The following is a 23,212-nucleotide window of genomic DNA, read 5'->3' as shown; positions in this document are numbered from 1 at the left end:
GAAGGACTACCAATTTTTTTAAAACAAATTAATAAATAAATTATTGGAAATGAGAAATGCAGGAATCGCGGGACTTTCTAGAGCGTAATCCACTACTCCAAAACTATTTGAACTCGTCTTGCCCTTTGAAATTTTATCATCAATCATCACTACCACTCGCTGTCACGTTAGCCTTATCTCTGCATCCCGTAACAGACACGCGCTGTGGCTTAAAGTATTCGGCTTATTAAGATTTAGGAGTTTATTAATCATTTCGTACTGTTCCTCCACCACTGTCCCCTGGCGCCTCACCAGTCACCATTTATTTACGAATTAAGTCAAGATGTTTGTTCAGTCACCGTAGACTCTTTTGTCGGATTGAGTGGATTTCAAAATTAAAAATATGGTAAAGTGGGAGGATAAAATGGGAAAGAGGTTAAAAAGTGGTAGGATGAAAACATGGGAGCATATAAAACGGGAAAGCCGTGAAAAAGTAAAAGGATTTTTTTTTTTTTTTGGTCAAAATGCTTGGTTTGATTCGTTTGAGATGAAAAAGTAGAAAGATAAAAAAAAATTTTGTTTAATTGAGAAGAAAAATTAGATGATAACAAATATAAATTGCATGTAATCTTCGTCTATGCCGTTAGTTCCAAGAAAATAATAATAATAGTATATAAGGAAAAAAAAATCAAAATTAAGAAAAAAATATAACATTGGTGAAAAAAAGAAAAGAAAAAAGTAACACTGAAAATGAGGAGGGGAGATGGGTAATTTTTCATCAATTTACTCTCTTCCCCACTTTTCTCTCTAGTTTTCTACTCAATTTGGGGGAGAAAGCTATTGTTTCTCAAATGGTGGGTCCGAAAAGAAAACTCTTAAACCCCACTATTTTTTCTCCTCACTCGCCTCCCTAACTAAACACCATTTCTCCTCCCCCATCCCAATTATCCGTTCTCTCCTTTCTCCTTTCTATTTTTCTCTCCAACCAATCACGATAAAGACTTTAGGTGTGCTTTTGGATGCAGTAAATCCGCGTGGATTTCAAAATTAAAGTAATACTCAAAATGTTCATTTAGTACTTTAGTTCTATATAATGTTCAATTGTTCATGGCAATTCTACTACATTACCTAAATACTCCTTTCATTTCATACTTAATGGGGTATCTGAGTAATGAACTCTTTGGTTTGAACTTTGAGGCATGACATAAATCTAGAGATCCCAAGTTCAGTTGACCATATTATCGGTGTATGTCAGTTGTTTACTCCAATTCTACATCACCTAGATAGCCCTTTCAACACATGCCTAACAGAGTTATCTGGGTGATGAGCTCATTAATTTGAAGTACAATGTAAATTTGGAGATCCCAAGTTCAATCAACCATATTATTGGAGTTCAATAGCAAGTAATGCAAAAAAAAAAAAATCAAAATTTACAAAGATAACAAATTGTAGTTGGTGCAACATCAATTTCACATTGGCTTACCATTTCTATTATGCACCAATCACAAACTTATATCGGTTGTGAGAAGATTTGTATTTTTTTTATCATTAAACTTAGTGTTTCATAATACATGAAAGCCTTTTTTTTTTTCTTTTTTTTTTTTATCATTTAAAAAAATATCTCATTTTATATAAGTAAAAGTTTTCATATTATCATTATATTTGAAAATTTTGCATCAATAGCCAAAGTAAAATAAATGACACTTTCAGAAATTTCATAAAAAATATTTACCTTTCTATTAATAATCTCCTTTAGTCTCAAAACTCAAAAGTATCATCTATTATGGAACAAAGAAGGTGCTATATTTTCCTTAATTGGTGGGCGCCATGGTCAAGCTAATTGGAGAATAATTTGGTAGTCAGTCACAAAGTCACACCCTGTTATCATAAGCTCAATTGTCATATCTATAATTATCTCTCTTTTTTTTTGTGAATTTTTTTTTATATACATATGATAGGATTTAAATTTATAATATCTATTCCATGATAATTGTTTTTAACGTCATGTTAAGATACTCTCTTTTTTTTTTTTTTTTTGGTGTAGGTATATAAGCAAGATTCAATTCTAAATCATTTATTTAATGATAACATATTTTTAACTAATTGAAACCCATCTTTTTCATGTGGAACTTAATTTATGCTGTGTTGCCTCCACATTATATAATGTCAGATCAAATTTATTGTATATTTTTTGTTGAATAGTTAATTAAAAGAAGACAAAAATGGATGTGATCTAATATATTACATAAGATTGGATGGAGATAATACATAACTTGTCTATTGCATGGTGCGATTATAAGTGTAGAGATAATATGATTCTTCCCCACCATATTGCTTCATGAATACTTTATCAAAGAGACTATCCATTACCTGCAAATTTTTTTTTTTCCAATGCATTAACACTATAATGAGGTTCCTCAAATATTTAAAAAAAAAAAAAACACTATAATGAGGAATCCCTCTACAAGTTTTTTTATTGGGAGTGTTAAGACACCATACATTCCATTCCAAATTGTTCCCAGTGTATTCTCCAATAATAACACAGTATAAACCATACAGATATATTTAAAATTCAGGATAATATAAAGAAAAAAATACTGTAGAGATTGGAGAAGCTACTTGGGTGCTTCTTTCCAGGCCAGCTTGTCATGGGTTGGCAGTGCACTCTTTCTTCCCCCATATCCATATGCACTCAAAAAAGCACCTTTTTTTTTTTTTATTTTTTATTTTAATCACAACTCTCTCCATCTTCACTTTCAAAGCCAGAAAAAGCTCCTACATTTTTCTCTCTTTTTTATCACTTTTAAATTTCAATGCTTTGAGGTGGTAAGTATTATACAATGCATCTACTTTGAATTTCCTGTTTTTCCATATATTTATATATTTACATTTCTTTTCTTGGTTGTTAGCTTTGGTAGGCTTCTTCAAATAAGCTTTTAGATTTTGGTTTTTTTTTTTTTAAATGTGCAACACTGACAGTGATGTTCATTTTGTTCCTTTTATTGACCCACATTACTATATCAGCATCAAATACAGTCCCTTCTCACCACACTTTCCAAGCTTAAATATCTGGAGCCTTTCCCTACAAACGTTCTGTGCCCACATTGTGTGAATGCTAAACTTCAATACAAGCAAAAGGGCCAGTCTTGTTTGTCGCTTAGTGGTAAAATACTACAATGCCTTTGTCATTTTGAAGTTTCTGAGGTTTTGCCATAGTTGTTACTGTGATTTGTATGATGTTTACTATACCTTAGGGCCAGGTCTGCATAATGCTGCTCTTGTTTTTATTTATTTATTCTGAGTTGTGCCCAAGTAACACAATTCTGACTTTTCCTGTGTGGGTCAAAATTGTATAATTATGATTTAATTATACCCAAATGACATCTAAGTTCTGTCTTTGTTTTTCTATGTTCATGTCATTCAAACATAAATTTTAGATTGTTAATCTTCCAATGCCAGACTCACTCACCTTGGTCACAAGTCACAACCAGATTGGCATGAGCACTGTCCTTTGTTAAGGCATTCAAGAAGGTGCTCTCAGTGGTCCTAGTAAAGAAGGAGCTATGGAAGAGACATTTGTGCCATTTCGCGGAATCAAGAATGATCTTAATGGGAGGCTGATGTGTTACAAGCAAGATTGGACTGGTGGATTCAAGGCAGGCTTCAGGTATATTTTTCTCCTGCCACGAGAACTATGGATTGTGTAATAAATGTAGTTCAATTATAAGGTTTTGGGTTAATATTAAATGTGGCATTTAACTATTGCTGAATTTGACACAAAATAATGATGTTAGCTTAGTAACTTGTTTCGATTTTTCCTAGGATTTTGGCCCCCACTACATATATATTCTTTGCTTCAGCAATCCCAGTTATTTCTTTTGGAGAACAGTTGGATAGAAGTACAGGTATCATTTTGTTTGAATATTGTCTAAATGTTGCTGCTAATTTTCAATTAAGCATCTCATAATTTTTATCTAGGGCCAGAAATGGTGCATATATTATGTATATAACTATTTGTGTGTTAAGTATCTCAAGATTTTTTACTGGTATCAACAGATGGAGTTCTAACAGCAGTTCAAACATTAGCTTCTACAGCACTGTGTGGAATTATACACTCAATCATTGGAGGTCAACCTTTGCTGATTCTCGGAGTCGCAGAGCCAACCGTGATTATGTATACATTTATGTTCAAGTTTGCTAAAGATAGGCCAGATTTGGGATCAAAGCTCTTTTTAGCATGGACTGGATGGTATCGTATTTTCTTATTGCCATCTAATGGAAAGATATTGCAACTTCTTCTGCTGATGTTAATTGCTATGACATTTGATTAATTTTGATTAGGAATTCTGTTTATATTTTTTGAACTTATATGGTCATTTGGATGGGCAGGGTATGTGTGTGGACTGCCATATTGCTGTTCCTACTGGCTGTGTTAGGGGCTTGCTCCATTATTAATAGGTTTACTCGTATAGCTGGGGAACTGTTTGGCCTTCTTATTGCAATGCTCTTCATGCAAGAAGCTATAAAAGTAAGAGACATCCTCCAACACCCCCGCCCACCCTCCTTGAAGCACATAATATCAATAGTTGCATGTATAGAGTTTCATGCTTGTTTTTTAATTGGGTTTGCTAGGGACTTGTTGAAGAATTTCGTATACCTGAAAGAGAAAATCCAAATTCAATTGAGTTTCAGCCTTCATGGAGATTTTCAAATGGCATGTTTGCTTTAGTTTTGTCATTTGCTCTTCTGCTTACCGCTTTAAGAAGCAGAAAAGCAAGGTCTTGGCGGTATGGGTCTGGTAAGTCATTTTAAATATATACTTTCAAGGAATTCCACTCCCCATGCATCTTGTTTAAGGTTGTCAGCCTCTCCAATGTCTTACAAACTCTTAAGTTACTGCTTGCCATAGAAATTCATTTAAAGCACTCCTAGTTTCAGTTTATGAGCCTTCCTTAGCCAATAGGTTTAAACGATGCAAACAAGTAGTCTCATTCATGATATCTAGGAGGCTCACCAATTCTTTCCCTGTAGAAGATGTCATAAAGGGAAGGGAAATGTGAAGAGGAATTGGTGGAAAATTGGCTTCTCTGCCTACTGAGTACATGAGATGGGACTCCTTTGTGAATATCAATAATTTGAGCTCAAAGAGAGAAACAACTGAAGGACCTTTAAACCTGTCTATATGAACCATATTTGCTGCTGTAGGTCCTTCTAGTGTTCTTTCAATTTATGGAGTTCATTATTAACTCCCACAGGATCGCTCAGAGGCTTCATAGCAGATTATGGTGTGCCATTGATGGTTGTAGTTTGGACAGCTATTTCCTATCTACCAGCTGGAAGTGTTCCAAAAGGAATCCCAAGACGACTCTTCAGTCCAAATCCATGGTCACCAGGTGCATATGAGAATTGGACTGTCATTAAGGTTTGTGATTCTGGAAAATTGTATATTTATATGCCCTTTAGCTTGATATATTTGTTCCTTTATAATACTTATAGTTAGAAGAGTATGTTAAATGGCTTAACCTAAAACTGACAGGACATGCTAAATGTGCCGGTTCTCTATATAATTGGGGCTTTCATTCCTGCAACAATGATTGCAGTGCTCTACTACTTTGACCACAGTGTGGCTTCTCAACTCGCCCAGCAGAAAGAGTTCAATTTGAGAAAACCCCCTTCTTTCCATTATGATTTACTTCTTTTGGGGTTCATGGTATGCAAATGCCCTTCTTGTGTTGTCCATTTTTTTTCTTCCAGTTCTCTATTATGCAATTGCAAATTACAGCACTTAGTACCCACTTGCCTCATTTGAAATCTTGTTACTGCATGACAGGTCATATTGTGTGGTCTCATTGGGATCCCTCCATCAAATGGAGTTATTCCTCAATCTCCAATGCATACTAAAAGTTTGGCTACGCTTAAACACCAGGTACACAAAGATACCATAATTCCAGGTTCTTTATTCTGCTGCCAAATTTAGAGCTTGCTGACTAGTAGCCAATCAGTTGCTCAGCCTCTTCGCTCTTCATGTTGCATCCAAGAAACTGCCAGTTTACTACTATGAATATCCATAAATCCCATTTAGTAAATAGTTGACTATAATGTATTCAGAACGCAGGCACACAGGAACACAGATGTGCATGCAGACATAGTCAAGCACACACCCATGCAAACATACACATGCATAGATTCTGTGTATGTACATCCTTATAACAACATCTTCCTGTTTTGCAGTTACTTCGTAATCGACTTGTAGCAACAGCACGCAAGTGTATGAGAAATAATGCAAGCTTGGGACAAGTGTATGGAAGCATGCAAGAAGCCTATCAACAGATGCAGACTCCTTTAATTTACCAGGAACCTTCAGCTAGGGTATGATGACTTCATATTTTCGTTCTTTTCTTTGTCTAACATAGCAGAAAACTGCTGTTGATAGTCACATTTGTATCTACATAGAAAAGACACAATGCAGAAACTAGAAAACCAAATATTGATGGACATATCTTGGATATCCAACGCTTTGTTTCAAAAGAACCTTATTATGGCCATGTTAATTAGAGATTCCAATATAGTTCATATAATTTCTGTGAGAATATAAAGGCTAAGACGGCTTGATTTATAATGTTAGTCTAATAAATGTTCATGATTTTTTTGTTCTCCTTTTGGTTTTATTATTATTTTAAATTTTCTGAAGTGTGATCAATTCTTATGGTGCCGAAAAGTATGCAACCTTGCCTAAATTTGTATTCTGAGCAGGGATTAAAGGAATTGAAAGACTCCACAATTCAAATAGCTTCAAGCACGGGGAATATAAATGCCCCGGTTGATGAGAGCACGTTTGATGTTGAGAAAGAGATTGATGATTTACTGCCTGTTGAGGTGAAAGAACAGCGGCTCAGTAACCTGCTTCAAGCTATGATGGTAGGAGGATGTGTTGCAGCCATGCCTTTCCTTAAGAAGATCCCAACCTCAGTACTCTGGGGCTATTTTGCCTTCATGGCCATTGAAAGCTTACCCGGTAACCAGTTTTGGGAAAGAATCTTATTGCTCTTCACAGCTCCAAGTAGAAGATACAAGTAGGCTCTTAGCTGCTTTCTTCATCTCTTTGATCATTTTACCTATAAACGTGAATGGTATGGAACTAACCATATTGCATGCTTTTTCAGAGTACTGGAGGAGTACCATGCCACTTTTGTGGAAACTGTACCTTTCAAGACCATTGCAATTTTTACAATCTTCCAGACTGCTTATCTGCTTGTTTGTTTTGGGATCACATGGGTTCCAATTGCTGGGGTTCTGTTCCCTTTAATGATTATGCTTTTGGTTCCTGTGAGACAATACATTTTGCCCAAGTTTTTCAAAGCGGCACACCTTCAAGATTTAGATGCTGCAGAGTATGAAGAGGCACCAGCTTTATCATTCAACCTAGCAATAGTAAGTTTTTGCTCAACTTCCCTTTATTGATTATGCTTGTGGTTCAGTGGTACTATCCGGTTGTGCCTATGGGGAGAACTTGGGCTTTAATCCCCCTACCAAACTTGTTGTAAGCAGAAAAAGCTAGCAACTTTACAATTTTAGTTCTTTTGCTTCAACCTGTAGATAAACTCTATTTGTTTTTCCTTACATACTACATTCTATATATACATTACATGCCTAGGAAGAAGAATTCAGAAAATCTGAAGAACTTCAGTTTTGCTAATCTATTCTCTTTGTAATCAATGTAGTGTAATTTTTCGGGTTGAATTAAAATGGATTTAGAATAGAAAGTGATTAAGGTGACCTAGCAATACAGCTTAACTTATGTATCTCGTTTTCTTGATTTGTCCATAGCAGGATGGGGAAATGGGACGGACAGCTTCATTTGGAGATGATGGAGAGATTCTAGATGGGATAGTAACACGTAGTCGGGGCGAGATTAGACGGATGTGCAGTCTCAAGTTAACAAGCTGCACAGCAACACCTTCCAAAGAATTTAGAAGCCTACAGAGCCCACGGCTGTCAGATAGTGTACACAGCCCTCGCATAAGTGAACTGAGAGGGGAACAGAGTCCTCGGCTTGGTGGAAGAGGGCCATTTAGTCCAAGGACTGGAGAGCCAAGACCATCTAATTTAGGGAAAGGCAGTTAGAACTCAGATATGAACTTGCAACAATTGGCTGTGTTTATATTGTCAGGTATCTAAAAAGAAGCAAGTTCTTGTAGTGATGATCTAATGAACATGAAAAGAGCTTGCAATGACTATCCCTCTGCCTTCAACATGTTATGCATTTATAAAATTTATTAAAGGGGAGGGATTTGTAACCACAAGTTTTATGAATGACAATACTAAATTTTTTATGTTTATTTCCAATTACTGACACTATAGCAAGAGATTGTACAGGCATTATTTTTATTTTACCCCATGCCCCGTTTTAGCTTTTACTCTTGTAAGTTTTTGAGCCATGCAGTAAGCATGGTATAGAAGATGCAAAAGATCAATCATACTATAATGAAAGTCTTCTAGCCTTTATAGTTGGAACCAGTTCACCATCTGTATACATGCTATTTTTATGATGAATAGAAATCCTTTGTCCATTCCACTTTTTGCTTCACCAACTGCAGCATGTTTGTATTTGATTTTTTTTTTTTTTTTAAATTTTAATTTTAAACTTTGGTTACTTTATAGGGGAAAAAAGAGATGTGCTAACTGCGATTGTTGAAGCATAAGGCAAGACAAAGGATTTTTATTATTTTACTACATGGAATTTAACATTCAGTATAATCTAGAGAGATCATGCTTTTGCGCTCCTGTGCCATACTTCCATCCCCTTTTAAGTTGCTAGTCAAAGAAGACTCCAAGAAAGTATCTGAGAAACACAGGCACAAAACCAGTGGTCAATTAGACATTGTTAAAATCACTTCAAAGTTATACAACTGGAACAAAATGATGAATGTTGTACTGATGAGATGCCCGAGAATGAACTGATTGGAACCTCAAATTGATACGATTTTTTTCAAGGCAATGGCTGAGGCTCATCCACGTTGCAAACCACTAATCAGAAACCAACCAAATGTCTGCATTACTGCAATGTAAAAAGTAAGAATGCATTTGGATAAGCAAAGTAAGATGAAAAGAGATTTGTTGGAACAGAGATGCAGTGAATGTAGAGGCTCTCACACCCTCCATCAAAAGAAACTGTATCTTGGGTCCTCGGTCCTCAATTGCAGGGGAATGTGGGTGTGGGTTGTTGCGGTTTTCACAGCCGTTTGACTTGTGACCTCAGTGGGAACATTCTTCATGTCAGTTCACTTCATGAGCGTTGTGGTCCTCATAATCATTCTAATATCTCTTTGATCTTCGAAATACTAGAAGTTTTACATTAGTAAAAATTTGCCTTCCTAAGAAAATTTCAACATTTAATTGGATGAAGGAAGAAATTAGGGCAGAATCAAGCGGTTTATGATATATGAAATTTTAGGGATGAGATCCCCTCCCATTAAATTCTCCAGTTTCCTCCTTTTTTTTTTTTTTTTTTTAAATGTAAGACACGTTGCATTTAAAAATAAAATAAATGACAAGTGCTTCAAATATTGCTAAAAATAGGAAGGAATTAGAGGATTCAATTGAAGGGAATCTTTTCCCATGTTGTTTAGGTCAAAAAAGATTTTCTAAAGTGTTGTGTGCATTATCTCTTATTTAATTCTTTCAAATTAGATGAAATTTTTGTGTGTGGTTTTCATCTAAACAGAATTGATTTCTTTAGAAATCACTTGGGAATTGATTAATTTAGGAACCTCGTTTATCAACTCAATCGCATGGATCGTTTATAAACAGCTTAGGCTTTATTCAATAAAAATCGTGTTCATGTTATTTGTTTATAAACAAGTCAAGCTTGAGCCTTAATTTTAGATTTTTTTTTTTTAATAAATGAGTTGAGCCCAAGCAAAAAAAAAAAAATTGTCCATGGACAGGCTCAAGCTTTATTCAATAAAAATCTTGTTCATTTTTTTGAGAAAGTTGTTCATGTTATTTGTTTATAAACAAGCCAAGTTTGAGCCTTAATTTTAGGCTTTTTTTAATAAACGAGCTGAGCCCAAAAAAAAAAAAAAAAAAACTTAATCATTAATATAAATTATATAAATTTACATTGTTTTTTAAGCTATTTGGGGAACTAACATTTTTTTAATCATGTTTTAGAAACCCGTTTTTAATTTTTAAGTGCTAAAATCATGTTTTTAAAATTAAGTAAAATCGCGTTTAGAAAACATGGTTTCAAAACTAAAAAAGGCCATATTCTCAAATTGTTTCAAAAAGGTGTCAATTTAAATAATTACTATTAAAATAACATTATTTTGCAAATTTTGCCAACGAGGCAGTTTCATAGTAAAGTAGTACAAAGAAACTGCAAGGTCTTTCAAAAAAACATCAAATGCAAATGATTTGCAACACTCTGGATGTAAAATTAAGTGAGTGGGTTTTAATAAGTTCAACTTTTATATATATATATATATTGAGAAACAATAAGTTCAACCGATAAAGTATTTTGTTCCAGTCACTTTAACATCGTAAACTCTTGGATATAAAATCAAATAAGATAAAACAATACAAGAATGGAATGATTTCCAATGAAAATGATTTGCAGCACTCACAAGTAATTAGTTGAGATCAAAGAAACTGCAAGGTCCTTTAGGAAAAAAATAAGAAGAAAAGACAAAATCACTTCAAAACTAGACCCACAAAATGGCAAAACAGGATGGTGAGAAGGTAGCTAAGAAACACTGGACCACAAAGCACTAGTGAATTTGACATGTTAAGATCACGTCAAAACTATACCACTGGAAAAAGAAATTGATGATGGGCAGTACCGGTGAATTACTTTGAGAATGAACTGTTTGGCTTTGGAACCTCACATCCATACTAATAATGCTATATTTTCAACGCAATGGTTGAGGCTCACCAACATTGCAAGCCACTCATCAGAAGACAGCATCACTGCATGTTGAATGGCATAGTGTATGGTAAAAGAAGGTTGTTGGGACAGAGATGTGGTGAAAGTAGTGGCCACAATTCTCTCACACACTTAATCTATAGGAGCTATTATGATGATGGGTCCTTAGTATTCAATTGCAGTAGAATGCGGGTATGATACGAAGTGTTGTAATTTTCACAGCCGATTGACTCGTCACCTCACGAGGACTGAGTCCCTCATAATTTTTCAAGAATCTGTATATTTATAATAATGTCTGGTTTAGTAAAAGTTTTCCAAAAAAAGATAATAGTTCGACAAAAGCTTGAGGATGATCTCAATCTTTGATTCGTTCCAAGAAGAAATATTAGGTTCACTGACCACAAACATGTCCTTCACTTCAAATCAATTAGCACTTAGCACTTAGCAGGGTAGCATGGTCACCCTACTTCACTTGACTGTCCTACACGAATGAGAATGGACTGTTGGCCACATACTTTTCAGAGGGTAAGTCTCGCATTGAGTATCAATTATGCATATTCCTCATAAAGGAACATTTAGAAAATACTGCCTATTCTGGAAATCTTGATTTCAAAGGCATTAGATAAGAATATTGGCCACATACTTTTCAGAGGATAAGTCTCGCATTGAGTATCAATTATGCATATTCCTCATAAAGGATCATTTGGAAAATACTGCCTATTCTGGAAATCTTGATTTCAAAGGCATTAGATAAGAATATTGATGGAAATAAATAATTTGGACATTTTAATTTGGAGGGTTTACCTCACATTTATGAGTTTGCTCATGGCCAGTGTTGCAAATAGAAAAAAATATGCTTTATGTGTTTGCTTAACCAAATTCATTAGTACCCATGGAACTAAGTAGTAAAATCAGCCACATAAAGGAAGTTCAGAAGATTGCATAGCTTTTGTAAGGTGGTGGGCCTTGTTTGTAATGTTGGGTTGCTTCCTACTGCACTAGGCCCAAGTTTTCTGGATAAGGGAGTTGGGATCGGTCCAATTGGAACCCACCTTGGTCCGGCTTGTGTACAAACTACACCACGTCTGCCAGGCTTCGGTTACATGCCCATGGCAAGCATAGCCGCTATAAACAAGTTATGACAGGCATATATAATACGGATAACACAAGAAAATATAGTCACTACTTTTAGCCACAATAAATAAAAGTGAGCAACAAAAGACTCTCCGTATACAGAATAAGCTAAGTGAAAGATAAATAGAGTTAGCAAAATCAAAGTGTTAGTCTGCCATGCCAAGTAATACACGGGATTGAAACTAAGAAAGGGACGACCGATCCATCAACAAGAGTAATCTCAGAGAAGAAATTAATTGTTTTAAGAGAACAGGCCTAAATGGTCTATGCCCAAATACAAATCTTTTGCCTTTTATAGAGAGCAAGGCTATTGAGGGAGAGAGGGGATCAACCTATTAGTGTATGCCTGTCATTCAAAACTCTCTGTTTTTCTTTTCCTCTCGTTACTTCTTACTTTTCTTTTCTTTTGTTTTACTTCCTTTTCTTCCCAATGCTTACTTCTGGTTATTGTTTTTCCTAGAAATTCCTATTACTGTGATTTTTTCCTCCCCCCTCAGTGCACAGCAAGGGGTCCTTTATATAGAGCCTGTCGTGACTGGTATTTACTGTTTTAGCCCTTAACTACCTTTGTCTAGTGTGGGTGTCCTTGCCGACCACTTATTGATCGTCAGTTGTTCAGCCACCACCACTTACCTGTGCTGGCTGTACCGCTCCCCTCTACCAGACAAAGAAGGCTATTTTGTTTGTTTGCTTGTCGTGGCTTTTCTACCCGTTGCAGTGTGTGTGCTTTCTCTTTCTATCCCTCATGGCATGCACCTAGCGGTTCCAACTCATCCTTACTTCTTTTTGATGGCATGTCATCTCAGCAAGACATTTCCCCCAAAAGAGTCTGAGCAAGAACCCCAGAATAGGTTTTTTCCCTCTCCCCACCGCCAGACCATGCCCTCTCTTACCTCTGACCCATGACCCACCATTTCCTATATTGGCTGGGTACAGGCTGATGGTGCCTGGGTCTCGCATATGCTTCACCTTCTTCACCTATTGCTCACGCATTTACCGTGTTCTGGAGATTGGTCTGCACATTCTGCTGTGCACTTTTGGCTTCTTATGGCGTGGGTTGTTTTCTGATCTGCCATTCTTTATGACTTGCTTCTTTTGGGGGTTGGGCCTTGTCAGACCATGGGCCTTCCTTCCCCCGACCTACTCTGTATTTCATTCTGTGACCTTGCTAGCATTTCCTGTCATTCCACTCTGCTATTCCCGCTGTAATGTTGTTTAACTCAATCATGTTGGGCCTCTTTGGGCTTGCTGTTTATCTCCCTTCCAATGACTCAGTGTGTTCACTGGGCCTTTTCTTATATTGTTTGCGAGCTCCTGTGTCCCATTTCCCTCTTGGGCATCCTTGGCGCATTTGCTTTTCTTGGGCTTCCTCAGCCTTTTTTCAATCCTGCTTTCCCATGGGCCTTTACTAACTCTCTTGAGCTTTCCTGGCCCAATTACTTTATACCTCATCATTGGGGCTGATGGGTCTTCCATTAGCCCCTTACTTTTTTTGCTTACATTACTTTGGGCCTGCTGTGGCTCATTCTTGCTTTTCTACATACTGCCCATGGGTTTGCTTCTTCTCTCTTTCCAAGCCCATTCAAGCCCGTTGGCTTCCTCAAAACCCACTTTATGAGCCCATAAGCCATTCATTCCTGCCACTTAGGCTCAATGGTTTTTTCTTGCTTGCTAACTTTGGCCTGCCCATGTTGCTGGGCCTTTTCTCTTACTGGGCTTGTCAAAAATGAGCCTCAATAGCTTTCTATCACAGGGTTGGGCCAATATATGGAAATTCAAAGAAAAAAACTACTAAAAAATTACTAAGTTATATCAAAGAAGGACAAAACTTAGCTACAAAACCAGTTGTAACCTAAGGCTACAAATTGCTCTAATAAAATGACATGTGTAAAAAATAGCATGTGCATTGCACATAATTACTTAAGTAAACTTAACTCCACTGACCCTAGTTAACTACAACACCTATTAAAAAAATAAAAAATAAAATAAAAACTAAAAACCCTAAAAAAGTCTATACGTATGATCTTTCTCTCTCTCTCTCTCATGGACTTCTCTCTCTGTAAAATGTAACCCAGAACCCAGCTCCAACCGATCACCCATAGCCTCCTATCTCCACCGCCGGCCGGCCAACCCAAAGTAGTCTGGGAGCTTCATTTTCTGTTAGTGGTTCATCAAGCTCTATGGCAGTTGAGATCCTTGTTTTTGATATAGTTCCTGCTCCGTTAGGGTACTAGCAAGGTTCTTCCAAAGAACATGATAGACTTGAAGATGATTTGAAATTGACAGGTGAAGCCTAAAATTTTGGGGAAGGAACAAGGGTTGAGAATGAGAGGGTACAGAAAGGAGTGGCTAAAGGGAGAAGTTGCTCTAGTACCTTCAAGAATGATGGAGGGGAAGAGGAACTTGAGCTTACTGGATTTGAGGTTGTGGGTCGGCGGTGGAGACAGTACAGGATTTGAGGTGGTGGGCTGGCAGTGGAGACAGTACTGGATTTAAGGTTGGCCAGCGGTGAAGACGGAGGGTTTGGGACTGGTGGGAGCTGGGTTTCTTTGTTGATTTTGGAGCTCCTTAGCAGCTTATCTCTAATAGTTGACCCAATGTCTGGGTTTCTTCGTTGAGAGAGAGAGAGCGAGAGAGATTATAAGTTTTGGTTTTTTAGGTTTTTAGTTTTTATTTTTTATTTTTTTAATAGGTGGTGTAGTTAACTAGGGTTAGTTGGGTTAAGTTTACTTAAGTAATCATGTGCAATGCACATGTTATTTTTTACACATGTCATTTTATTAGAGCAGTTTGTAATCTTAGGTTACAACTGGTTTTGTAGCTAAACTTTGTCAATCAAAGAAACATATAGTGGCAGGGATAGTTTAATGAACATGGAGGAATTTTGCAATGACTTTTCTCCAACCTTGTACTCCTCTATAACTCTTAATCTGTGCCATTATTGCTGCAAGGCTTATGCAAAAAAATTTAGTGGGAGAAGATTTGTAACAAAAAGTTCTTCTAAAAATAGAAGTGAATCTTATATATGTGTTATATTCCAGTGCCTCACAATATTGTACGTGCATTATGGAATGTTATCCATGCTTAGCCACATTTGGTTGTTCTTTAAGGGGCGCAATATCAGGATTTTTTTTTAAAATAACCAGATCCCTCGAACTATTTTATTAGTTAGGCAACATTTCAAACTATTTTCGTTTCTAACAATTCGAGTCCAGAGGACTCGAATGGTTAGAAACAAAAATAGTTTGAAACGTTGCCTAACTAATAATATAGTTTCGGATTTATAGTTATTTTTTAAGAAAATCCTATCATCCAACCTGAGGTTTTGCTTTTACTCTTTTTAAGTTTTGAGACTTGCAATAAGCACGGTACAGAAACTTTAATAAGCATGGTATATTGCTTTGATCACCACAAATTAGAATTTTAAAATCATGCATTGACAATTTTACTTGGTTAGGGAGACACAATTGCTTAAAATTATTTTAAAAGTTAAAAGATTAACAAATAGAAAATGTCCTTTTTTGCTTGAGAAAAAATATCTAACTTTGAGATATATATACTTGAAAAATGGCATTTATCCAACTCCAACTGAACATGACAAACCCCTCAAACTGATGCTAAAACTCTAAGGCAGTAATCTCGTGAGATTAGGATGAGCTTTGAAGAATTAAAGAAGACTTGTTAGAGATTATCATTAGAAACAATAAGATTAAAAACAAAAGCAGAGTGCTGGGAAAGCCCTGAAAATTAGGGTATTAGAGTTTTTTTTTTTTTTTTTTTTTTCAGGGTTTAAGAGTTTCTAGGGTCATTTATTTTGGGCACAAAATACCGGTAATACACTTTGTCAGGCTTAAGGCTACTAAGAAGTTAAAGAGTTTAGGCTTTCCTTTCATATTGCCTGCATTGATGGGTTTGCTTGGGTTGAGGACTCGGATCACTAAAGCGGCTAACAAATGCCAAGCAAAAGGACAGAAGTCTATGCTTGACTCATTTCACATATAAAACATAGGTAGTATACACAGATTTCTCTTCTTATCATGAACCATCAGTTTTATAAATGAAAAATGAACAACATAGAAAGGCCACTGTGCAAATTTAAAAAATGCCAATTTCATTCAACCTGATGGGTTCAACACATGCAACATGAAAGTCATAAACAAGAAAAATTGAGACCACTCAAGTCTATATTATTATTTTGCCAAAACATGATCTGATACACCAACTGAAAGCACTCATAAATTGAAATTCTGAACAACATCAAGCGCTTTTGCTGAATTTACGACCAGACATCTTCTCAGACTCATATAGTATGTGATTTATAAGTCCCCTTGCCGCACTGCAAAACAAAGGAAAGAAGGATTAAAGCTTTGCAAACAAGGATTAATGCAGAAGAAGAAATGTGTCTGTGACAAGTAAAAACAATTAATGACAAGTATATATTAAAGGATCAAGCAACCCACTAAGATGCACCCTGGCAATATAACCCAGCCGACAGCCAAAGACATCGTTTCCACTATATTCCCCACCAACCCAAACATGCACAAATACATGCAAGTAACTAGACAAGATGAAACTCACTCATCCTTCAACTTCTGAATCTTCTCTGGATCTGTCTCGTGCATGTGTTTTTTGAACTGCTGTCTCACCATGTCAACTATAAGTTCTGTGTTATGTTGCTACATAATTTTTTATTTTTTTTAAAAGAAGGAAAAAAAAAAGAAAAAAAGAGGAGGCCCAAAGTCAGTTTCATGTCTTCTCAATATGATTGGAAACTAAATAATCATTGAAAAATTATCATCCTATATCTTCTAAGTACAATTGGACACAATCATTAACAATGTGAGCTTGGATTTCGCAAGGAGAACCATACATGTACAATTCAAAAAATGACATTTATACTTGGGGCGGAGGGGAAAATGTACAGCTCAGCCAAGAGAAACATAGAAAGACTGCAATGGAAAGTGTGTCAAGAATTCCAGGGATGATATCTTATTTTTGAATCTGGTCTTTCTTGCAGGATTTTTTTATATTAAATTTTAAACTACATGAATGATTTAGTGCTAATTGTTCTTACAAGGTTTTAATCCAAAATAAAAATGAATCAAAGACCTAGCACATTCTACTTCTGACCAAGCCAGGCATGAAATATGGAACAGAAAAACTCATTTTTCATGCAACATGGTATTCAGTAATGAAACCAACATAAAAGTAGCTAAAGTTGAATCCAAATTTCTCAGGATAGTTCTTGTGGGTGGAGGAAGATTTTGCAATAGAGTAGAAGGCCTCTAATTAAACATAAGGTTGGACGAGATATGTCAATATATTTGTTGCATGATAACTGGCATCCCAAGGCCCTCTCTATCATAAATTTGGTCATCAAATCATCTATCATGCAGCCAGCTACTTTTCAGCAAAGCTGTCTAGTGTAATCCACAATGGGTAATGTTGCTTGTCTGCTACTAGATCGTAGTACTTAGTAAGAATCCTAGTTAGTTTGAATGAGGTCGAAATAGGAGGAGATGACCAGGGGCTCTTTATTCCTTTTGCAAATAAAGCATTTAGCTGTTCCTCAGCTTGGAAGCAAATTAGAGTTAAAAGCTCTTGATGTAAACTGGAGCAGGATTATACGAAGCATGTTCCTAAGCATGGTTTTATTTGCTAGTTGGATGTGCAAAACAGGCTTGCAACTGCAACGAGGGATAGGCTTGCTAATTGGGGCTATAATTGAGATATCATTTGCAGAGGAAGATTGGAAACTAAAGATCATTTATACTTTGAATGCTCATTCACTCAAAGTATATGGAGGGAGGTCAAATAGGCCGCTGGGATGTGGAACTCTCAAGGGCAATAAGAAAGCTTGAAAGGAAAAGGGTTTGAATCAGAGTGTGAAATGAAGCTGGAATATTGCAAGCTGCTCTGACCAAGCTAGGCATGAAAATCGGAACATCTAAAACACTCGTTTTTTTAAAAAAAAAAAAAAAAATTGGGGGAGGGTGGATCAAACTCTGGACGTCTCGGTTGAAAAAACCAAGGAAATGGCATTTGACCTAAACGTTATTGATTAAAACAGTCATTTTTAGTACAACATAGAATACAGTAACGATCCCCAAATAAGTACCTAAAGTTGAATCTATACTTATAACTCAAATTCTCAGTAAATTTTATGTGTGTGAGTGTGAGTGTGAGAGGGAGAGGAACTTTGTATACCCGATGACCGATGTATTTAGCTCGTCGAAGGCATTCACGATAAAGCTACAACAAAAGGCCTGAATTAGTGAGGGAAAAAAAAAACTGTTGTATAATAAATAGAAATGGCAGAATATAAAGAAATGAAGAAGAATTTGATACTAACTCTGATAACATTGTTGGCAAGTTCAGGAGGCAGTGCGGTTTGAAGAGACGGCATGTTTCCTCAGTTTGCTTTCGAATTGTATAACTGAGAGAAGGACTACCATGACCACATTACATTAGCTTCAAAAGTACAATCTTTACGAATAATAAAAAATAAAAATAAAGGAAAATTGAAAGATAATATAGAATTATCTATTAACATAGTAATCAATCATAGATGGCCAATTGTGTTTGGTTCGTTTTTTGTTGATCAATAAGGATTATAAAATGCACATAGAGTTCTTAGAGACATTTTGTCGAACAGTTTGCAGGCGAAAACTAAATTTCTTAAGTTTGAATTAAAGGGAAACTTGCCGAATGGGAAATTTAGAAGTAGAATTGATCAGAGAAAACTGAATCACAACTCTCAGAGTTCACGACGGCGGCAATGGAAGAGAGAGAGAGAGAAAGAGAGTACCTGCACGGTGTGGAGCTGGAGCTGTAGTTTTCCAAGACTGAAGTAAACGCTGCGTTTTATGATGAAGGGAGCAACAACGACTTGGCGTCACGTTGTGGTTCGGGACAACGGTATGCCCTTCTAGGAGGGCAAAACAAAAAGAGTAAAATATAAAAAGGAAAATTACATTTTACCAAAACAAATAATACCCCAAATTATACTTTATACCTAAACTTTTAGAATGCATAGTTAGCACCTTAAACTATAATTCGTGTTACACTTTGCACCCTCCATCAATTCTGCTGTTATTTTGGATGACACCACATGAAAAGACTCGATTGCTAATTTTATCAATTTTTTTAAAACAAATGAGAAATTACACTTTATAACTCTAAATTATACTCTTGAAAGTTTATAATGTAAAGTATAATTTATGGTATAGTTTAGGGTGTAAAGTGTAATTTATGATATAATTTAAGATGGTAAAATGTAATTTCTCCAATATAAAAACTATCCTTGAGGTTTGGGTTGACCGTTAATATGATATGAGACACAGCCCATACTTTTAAATATATCAAATTTATATAAGCATAAACCACATTTAACATTGTTTGAAAATTGAAAGTTTTCCTAATCCTTAGCCTTTTTCAGCTTCCCTGACCATCTTTGAGTATTATTAATCTACTATTTACTACATAAACACTCCCTCATGCATATAATTGCCACAATACAATCATTGTGGGATTGCATTGTGACAAGTAAATTGACCATAAATTAGTTTTTTGGGAAAATAAGCCCAAATAGTTTCAAGTGCCATTTAGGTTTAGGGGCAAATTAGATATTTTAAAATATCTGAGTAGTGCCTAGCATTAGCTCAAACCTCATGAGTGGTTTTTGTATTTTACCCAAAAGAAAAATGTTTAAAAAGTGAGCACATTCCACCCCCCCCCCCCCCCCCCCAAAATACGGATTATTTGAGTTATTGCCAAAATGAAAAAACACCCTTTAGAATTTAGGTCAATTTTAAGAACACCTCTTAGTGTTTAAATTCTTCCTTATTAACTCCCTGAGGTTTCTATGTATGTCAAATTGGCCATTGGGACAAACTTTTGTTAGCTCTTATGGAAAAAAATAAAACATTAAAAAGATTCTCCAATTTATTCGCATCATTGCTCACATGATTTTTTTTTAATTCATAAAAAGCTAGCAAAAGCTAGGGGTCAATTTGGTAGATATGAAAACCTCAAAGATTTACAAGGAAGAATTGGATCCCAATGGATGTTTTTGCAACTAACCCAAACCTAGAGGGCCTTTACATTTTAGCCTAGTTATTGCTTGATATTAGTGAACATAAAGAACAATTTGTTGGCCAATTACCTCAAATCATGCCAAGAGTCTTGTAGTTTTAATGGACATTTCCTAGTGTTTCCATCAAAGACATTTAGGATTTAAAATCCCCCTCCCCATTGTTGTAACTATCAAGTTATCAATTAAAATAATAATAATAACTAGCCTCATCACACGTGTTTTGCACATGCGATAAGGCTCTTTTTTATTTTGATTTTAATATAATTTTTCAATTTGAATTTATCTATTGATAGTGGGGTTACATAGGAAGGAATTTTTAAGAAACTAAAATTTAGGATTTTGAAAATGAGAGAATTATTGGGTTTAGTGCGTACTAGTTTTTAGGAAAAAAAATGTATCAAACGTGCGTAAGATATATTTAAAGAAAGTGTACTAATTTTTAGGAAAAAAGTTTCTCTGGTAGTTTTTATTTTTTATTTTATTAAATTACAATTTTAACCCCATTTTTTTTAAGAATAAGAATTATCTAATTAGATTAGGGGTATTTTTGACATTTTTTAAAACTTTAACTAACTTTTTGAATCCTCTTAATATATAAAGATAAAATTCAAATGGCATTTTTTTTTTTTTGTGTATCCAATGAAAATGTACAAGGTTTAAATCCTTCCCTTAAAATGTATCAAAAATAAATATACAATCAGTAAAGAAACTCTTTTAATAACAAATTACTAAGTTTTTCAAACGTCATTCTAGAAGTTAGGGCTGTCCACGGGTCGGCTCGGCTTGGGTTTGGGCTTAACCCACACTCGACCTGATTGGGTCGGGTCGCTGGAAAATTGACCCGCGCTCAACTGAACATTCAGGTTGGACTCGTCGAGTCGGGTCATTTGGGGCAGGTCAGAATCAGATTCAACGGTTTGGCGGGTTTGGACCACATATTAGACCAAATTTGTAGATTTTCATGGATTTAATTTTTTTGGGCCTTTTTGGCCAAAATTATTGGGCTTTCTAAATTACAAGGATTTAAAAGTTTTTGAATCTTATCATATCAGATTGGGTCTCTTTTTACTTCATTTCTTTTGAAATAGGCCTTCAAGCTTTGCTTAAATCTATCCAAATTAATATTTCCTAGTAGGCCAATGCCCTTTAAAATGGGCCTTCAGGCTCTACTTGAAACAATATCAGTCCAAATTTATACTTCTCAGTACTCACATATTGACATTTGGGAACAAAAAAATACAAAGTAAAACCTGGGCACAATAACAAACAAATAAAAGCACACAAAATACCATTTTTTACCACCTGTTAAACATCAATAACATGTAAAACCTAGGCATCAATCAAACAAATAAAAATGCACAAAATAGCATTTTTTTTACCACTTGTTAATCATCCACACATTACAAGTAACAAATATTTTCCAAATTGCCTAAGCCTAAAGGCTTGGCACTGGGCAGTACCTCAAAATTGCCTCAAGAAAACTGAAACATATAAAAGTCAATCTAAACACATATTAAACCTGCCAACCATTCTACACATCAAGTAAATTTCCAGGACCACACAACAAGCATTGCTACAAATACTAGAACATCTTCATAATTCCACATATATATATAGTAAGCCATAGAGGTAGCAGAGAAGACAGTTACTGCACAAGTCTGTAAGGCAGTAAACCACCAAGGCAGCAGGCAATATTCCCAGCAGTATATATATAATTAGTTACAATTATGAAATACGATTAGTATTTCCAAAAAATAGCTTTCCTAAAACAATAAAGAACTACTCTATTATCTATAGTTAACAAGTCCATAACTTATAGAAAGGAAAGACTACATAGATGCTAAGTTTTCCTTCCTATAAGCAAGAGTTCATGTATAGTTAGAAAAGCTATACATCTGTCCAAAATATATCCGAAAAACTGCCTCTTATACAAAATGCGACCTTCCTTCCTCCTACAATACAAAGGGAAAAAATATTTATCAATAATATATAAAGGCAAAGAACAAAAGTTATAGAATGACCAAAAGGGAAGTAACCAATATCAACAAAAATTACAAGGGCAAAACATACCCGGTCAGTGATCATTCATTAATACTAACTGTGGTATGGATACCACCTTTGCTTGAGCAGGAATTAGAACTTGCTGCTGTTGTTGCTTGATTCAAAACTAGAAAAGAAAAAATTAAGGCAATAGATTAAATTTTGCTCAAGTTTTTTTTTTTTTTTTTTGAAGAAACAGTAATACTTATTAGAACACACGAACACGAAATTAGTATATAGAGTTTTTTAAACAGGGTTATAATATATTACATAATCAAAGTACCACTACAAAATGGCCTAAACTTTGTAGTAGTAGCCTGGGGTTATAAGGACTGAAACTCTAAAACACACAACCAAGTATATGACACATTTAATAACACTTAATAGACAAGAAGTTTGGAAGTTAAACATATTGCCTAAGTCATGAAATTCATCCTCCAAGGCCTCCATCTTGCCCTTTGATTTGCGAAAAGAAATTGGGACATGGGCTTGCAGCCAGTTTTGAGCACAAACAAGATTTTGAACCATGAAAGGAGAGAGTGAACTTCGAAATTGATTAAGTATGTGCCCTCCAATACTAAATGCCGATTCAGAAACACCGTAGAAACATGTACAACCAGCACATCCCTGGCCATTTTGGATAGCACTTGGTACCTATTTGAATTGGCTTTCCACCACCCCAAAATCTCAAATTTCACATCCCTTCTACTCTCACAATTTTTAGCCAAATATTTTTCAATCTCATTACTACACCCTATAGACTTCTCAGCCTCTAAGAAACGCTCATATCAAGAATTAACCATCGCATATGGATCAGTACAACCAATTGTATCACCTTCTATGTGTGTCCTCCCACTCTCACTTAGTACTACCACATTTGGTGAATCAACACAAGAAGTAATAATCATACAACCTATCCATTGTCTTCCTCACCAAATCAACCATCTCATTAGCCACTTCATCCTCATAAATTTCAGAAAAAGAAAACTTCAAAAACCTCATTTTCTTTCTTGGATTGAGAACCACAGCCACATACAAAA

At 35.5% G+C, this 23,212-nt stretch overlaps 2 protein-coding genes across 11 annotated transcripts; one reads left to right on the top strand and one right to left on the bottom strand.

Annotated features, from left to right (window-relative positions):
• The first annotated feature begins 2,615 nt into the window (after nt 1-2,615).
• Nucleotides 2,616-8,361, top strand: LOC115994888 (probable boron transporter 2). Of its 8 annotated transcripts, none has more exons than XM_031119203.1 (14): nt 2,616-2,805; nt 3,004-3,142; nt 3,439-3,646; nt 3,802-3,884; nt 4,036-4,228; nt 4,369-4,507; nt 4,612-4,777; nt 5,235-5,401; nt 5,516-5,689; nt 5,810-5,905; nt 6,211-6,348; nt 6,733-7,052; nt 7,143-7,410; nt 7,807-8,328. In XM_031119203.1, the coding sequence occupies exons 3-14, from the start codon at nt 3,543-3,545 to the stop codon at nt 8,101-8,103; spliced, it is 2,145 nt and encodes a 714-aa protein (XP_030975063.1). In that variant the 5' UTR covers nt 2,616-2,805; nt 3,004-3,142; nt 3,439-3,542; the 3' UTR covers nt 8,104-8,328. The 8 variants fall into 8 exon arrangements, with proteins under 8 accessions (XP_030975063.1, XP_030975066.1, XP_030975067.1 ...); XM_031119206.1 differs by having other exon boundaries at nt 3,417-3,646; XM_031119209.1 differs by having other exon boundaries at nt 2,618-2,805; nt 7,810-8,361.
• A 7,768-nt stretch (nt 8,362-16,129) lies between these two features.
• On the bottom strand, nt 16,130-18,998 carry LOC115993736. 3 transcript variants are annotated; one of them, XM_031117704.1, is made up of 5 exons: nt 18,846-18,998; nt 18,390-18,473; nt 18,245-18,289; nt 16,616-16,713; nt 16,130-16,373 (listed from the first exon to the last, which is right to left on the bottom strand). In XM_031117704.1, the coding sequence occupies exons 2-5, from the start codon at nt 18,441-18,443 to the stop codon at nt 16,295-16,297; spliced, it is 276 nt and encodes a 91-aa protein (XP_030973564.1). In that variant the 5' UTR covers nt 18,444-18,473; nt 18,846-18,998; the 3' UTR covers nt 16,130-16,294. The 3 variants fall into 3 exon arrangements, with proteins under 3 accessions (XP_030973564.1, XP_030973563.1, XP_030973565.1); XM_031117703.1 differs by having other exon boundaries at nt 18,390-18,485; nt 18,846-18,995; XM_031117705.1 differs by lacking the exon at nt 18,846-18,998 and adding an exon at nt 18,743-18,820.
• Between the last annotated feature and the right edge of the window lie 4,214 nt (nt 18,999-23,212).

This window comes from Quercus lobata, chromosome 6, assembly GCF_001633185.2.
Source record: "Quercus lobata isolate SW786 chromosome 6, ValleyOak3.0 Primary Assembly, whole genome shotgun sequence".
Classification (NCBI taxonomy): domain Eukaryota; kingdom Viridiplantae; phylum Streptophyta; class Magnoliopsida; order Fagales; family Fagaceae; genus Quercus; species Quercus lobata.
The sequence above is the reverse complement of the archived record's forward strand: the minus strand, read 5'-3'. Positions and strand labels throughout refer to the sequence as shown.

What these genes read in the sequence shown, in the direction of transcription:
- LOC115994888 (XM_031119207.1), top strand. Translation starts at nt 3,543, where the DNA reads ATGGAAGAGACATTTGTGCCATTTCGCGGAATCAAGAATGATCTTAAT. An exon ending in GGATTCAAGGCAGGCTTCAG is followed by an intron (nt 3,647 to 3,801) that starts GTATATTTTTCT and finishes GATTTTTCCTAG; the next exon opens with GATTTTGGCCCCCACTACAT. An exon ending in GCTCCAAGTAGAAGATACAA is followed by an intron (nt 7,053 to 7,142) that starts GTAGGCTCTTAG and finishes ATGCTTTTTCAG; the next exon opens with AGTACTGGAGGAGTACCATG.
- LOC115993736 (XM_031117704.1), bottom strand. Translation starts at nt 18,443, where the DNA reads ATGCCGTCTCTTCAAACCGCACTGCCTCCTGAACTTGCCAACAATGTT. An exon ending in CTAAATACATCGGTCATCGG is followed by an intron (nt 16,714 to 18,244) that starts GTATACAAAGTT and finishes AAAATTATGTAG; the next exon opens with CAACATAACACAGAACTTAT. An exon ending in ATTCAGAAGTTGAAGGATGA is followed by an intron (nt 16,374 to 16,615) that starts GTGAGTTTCATC and finishes TTTGTTTTGCAG; the next exon opens with TGCGGCAAGGGGACTTATAA.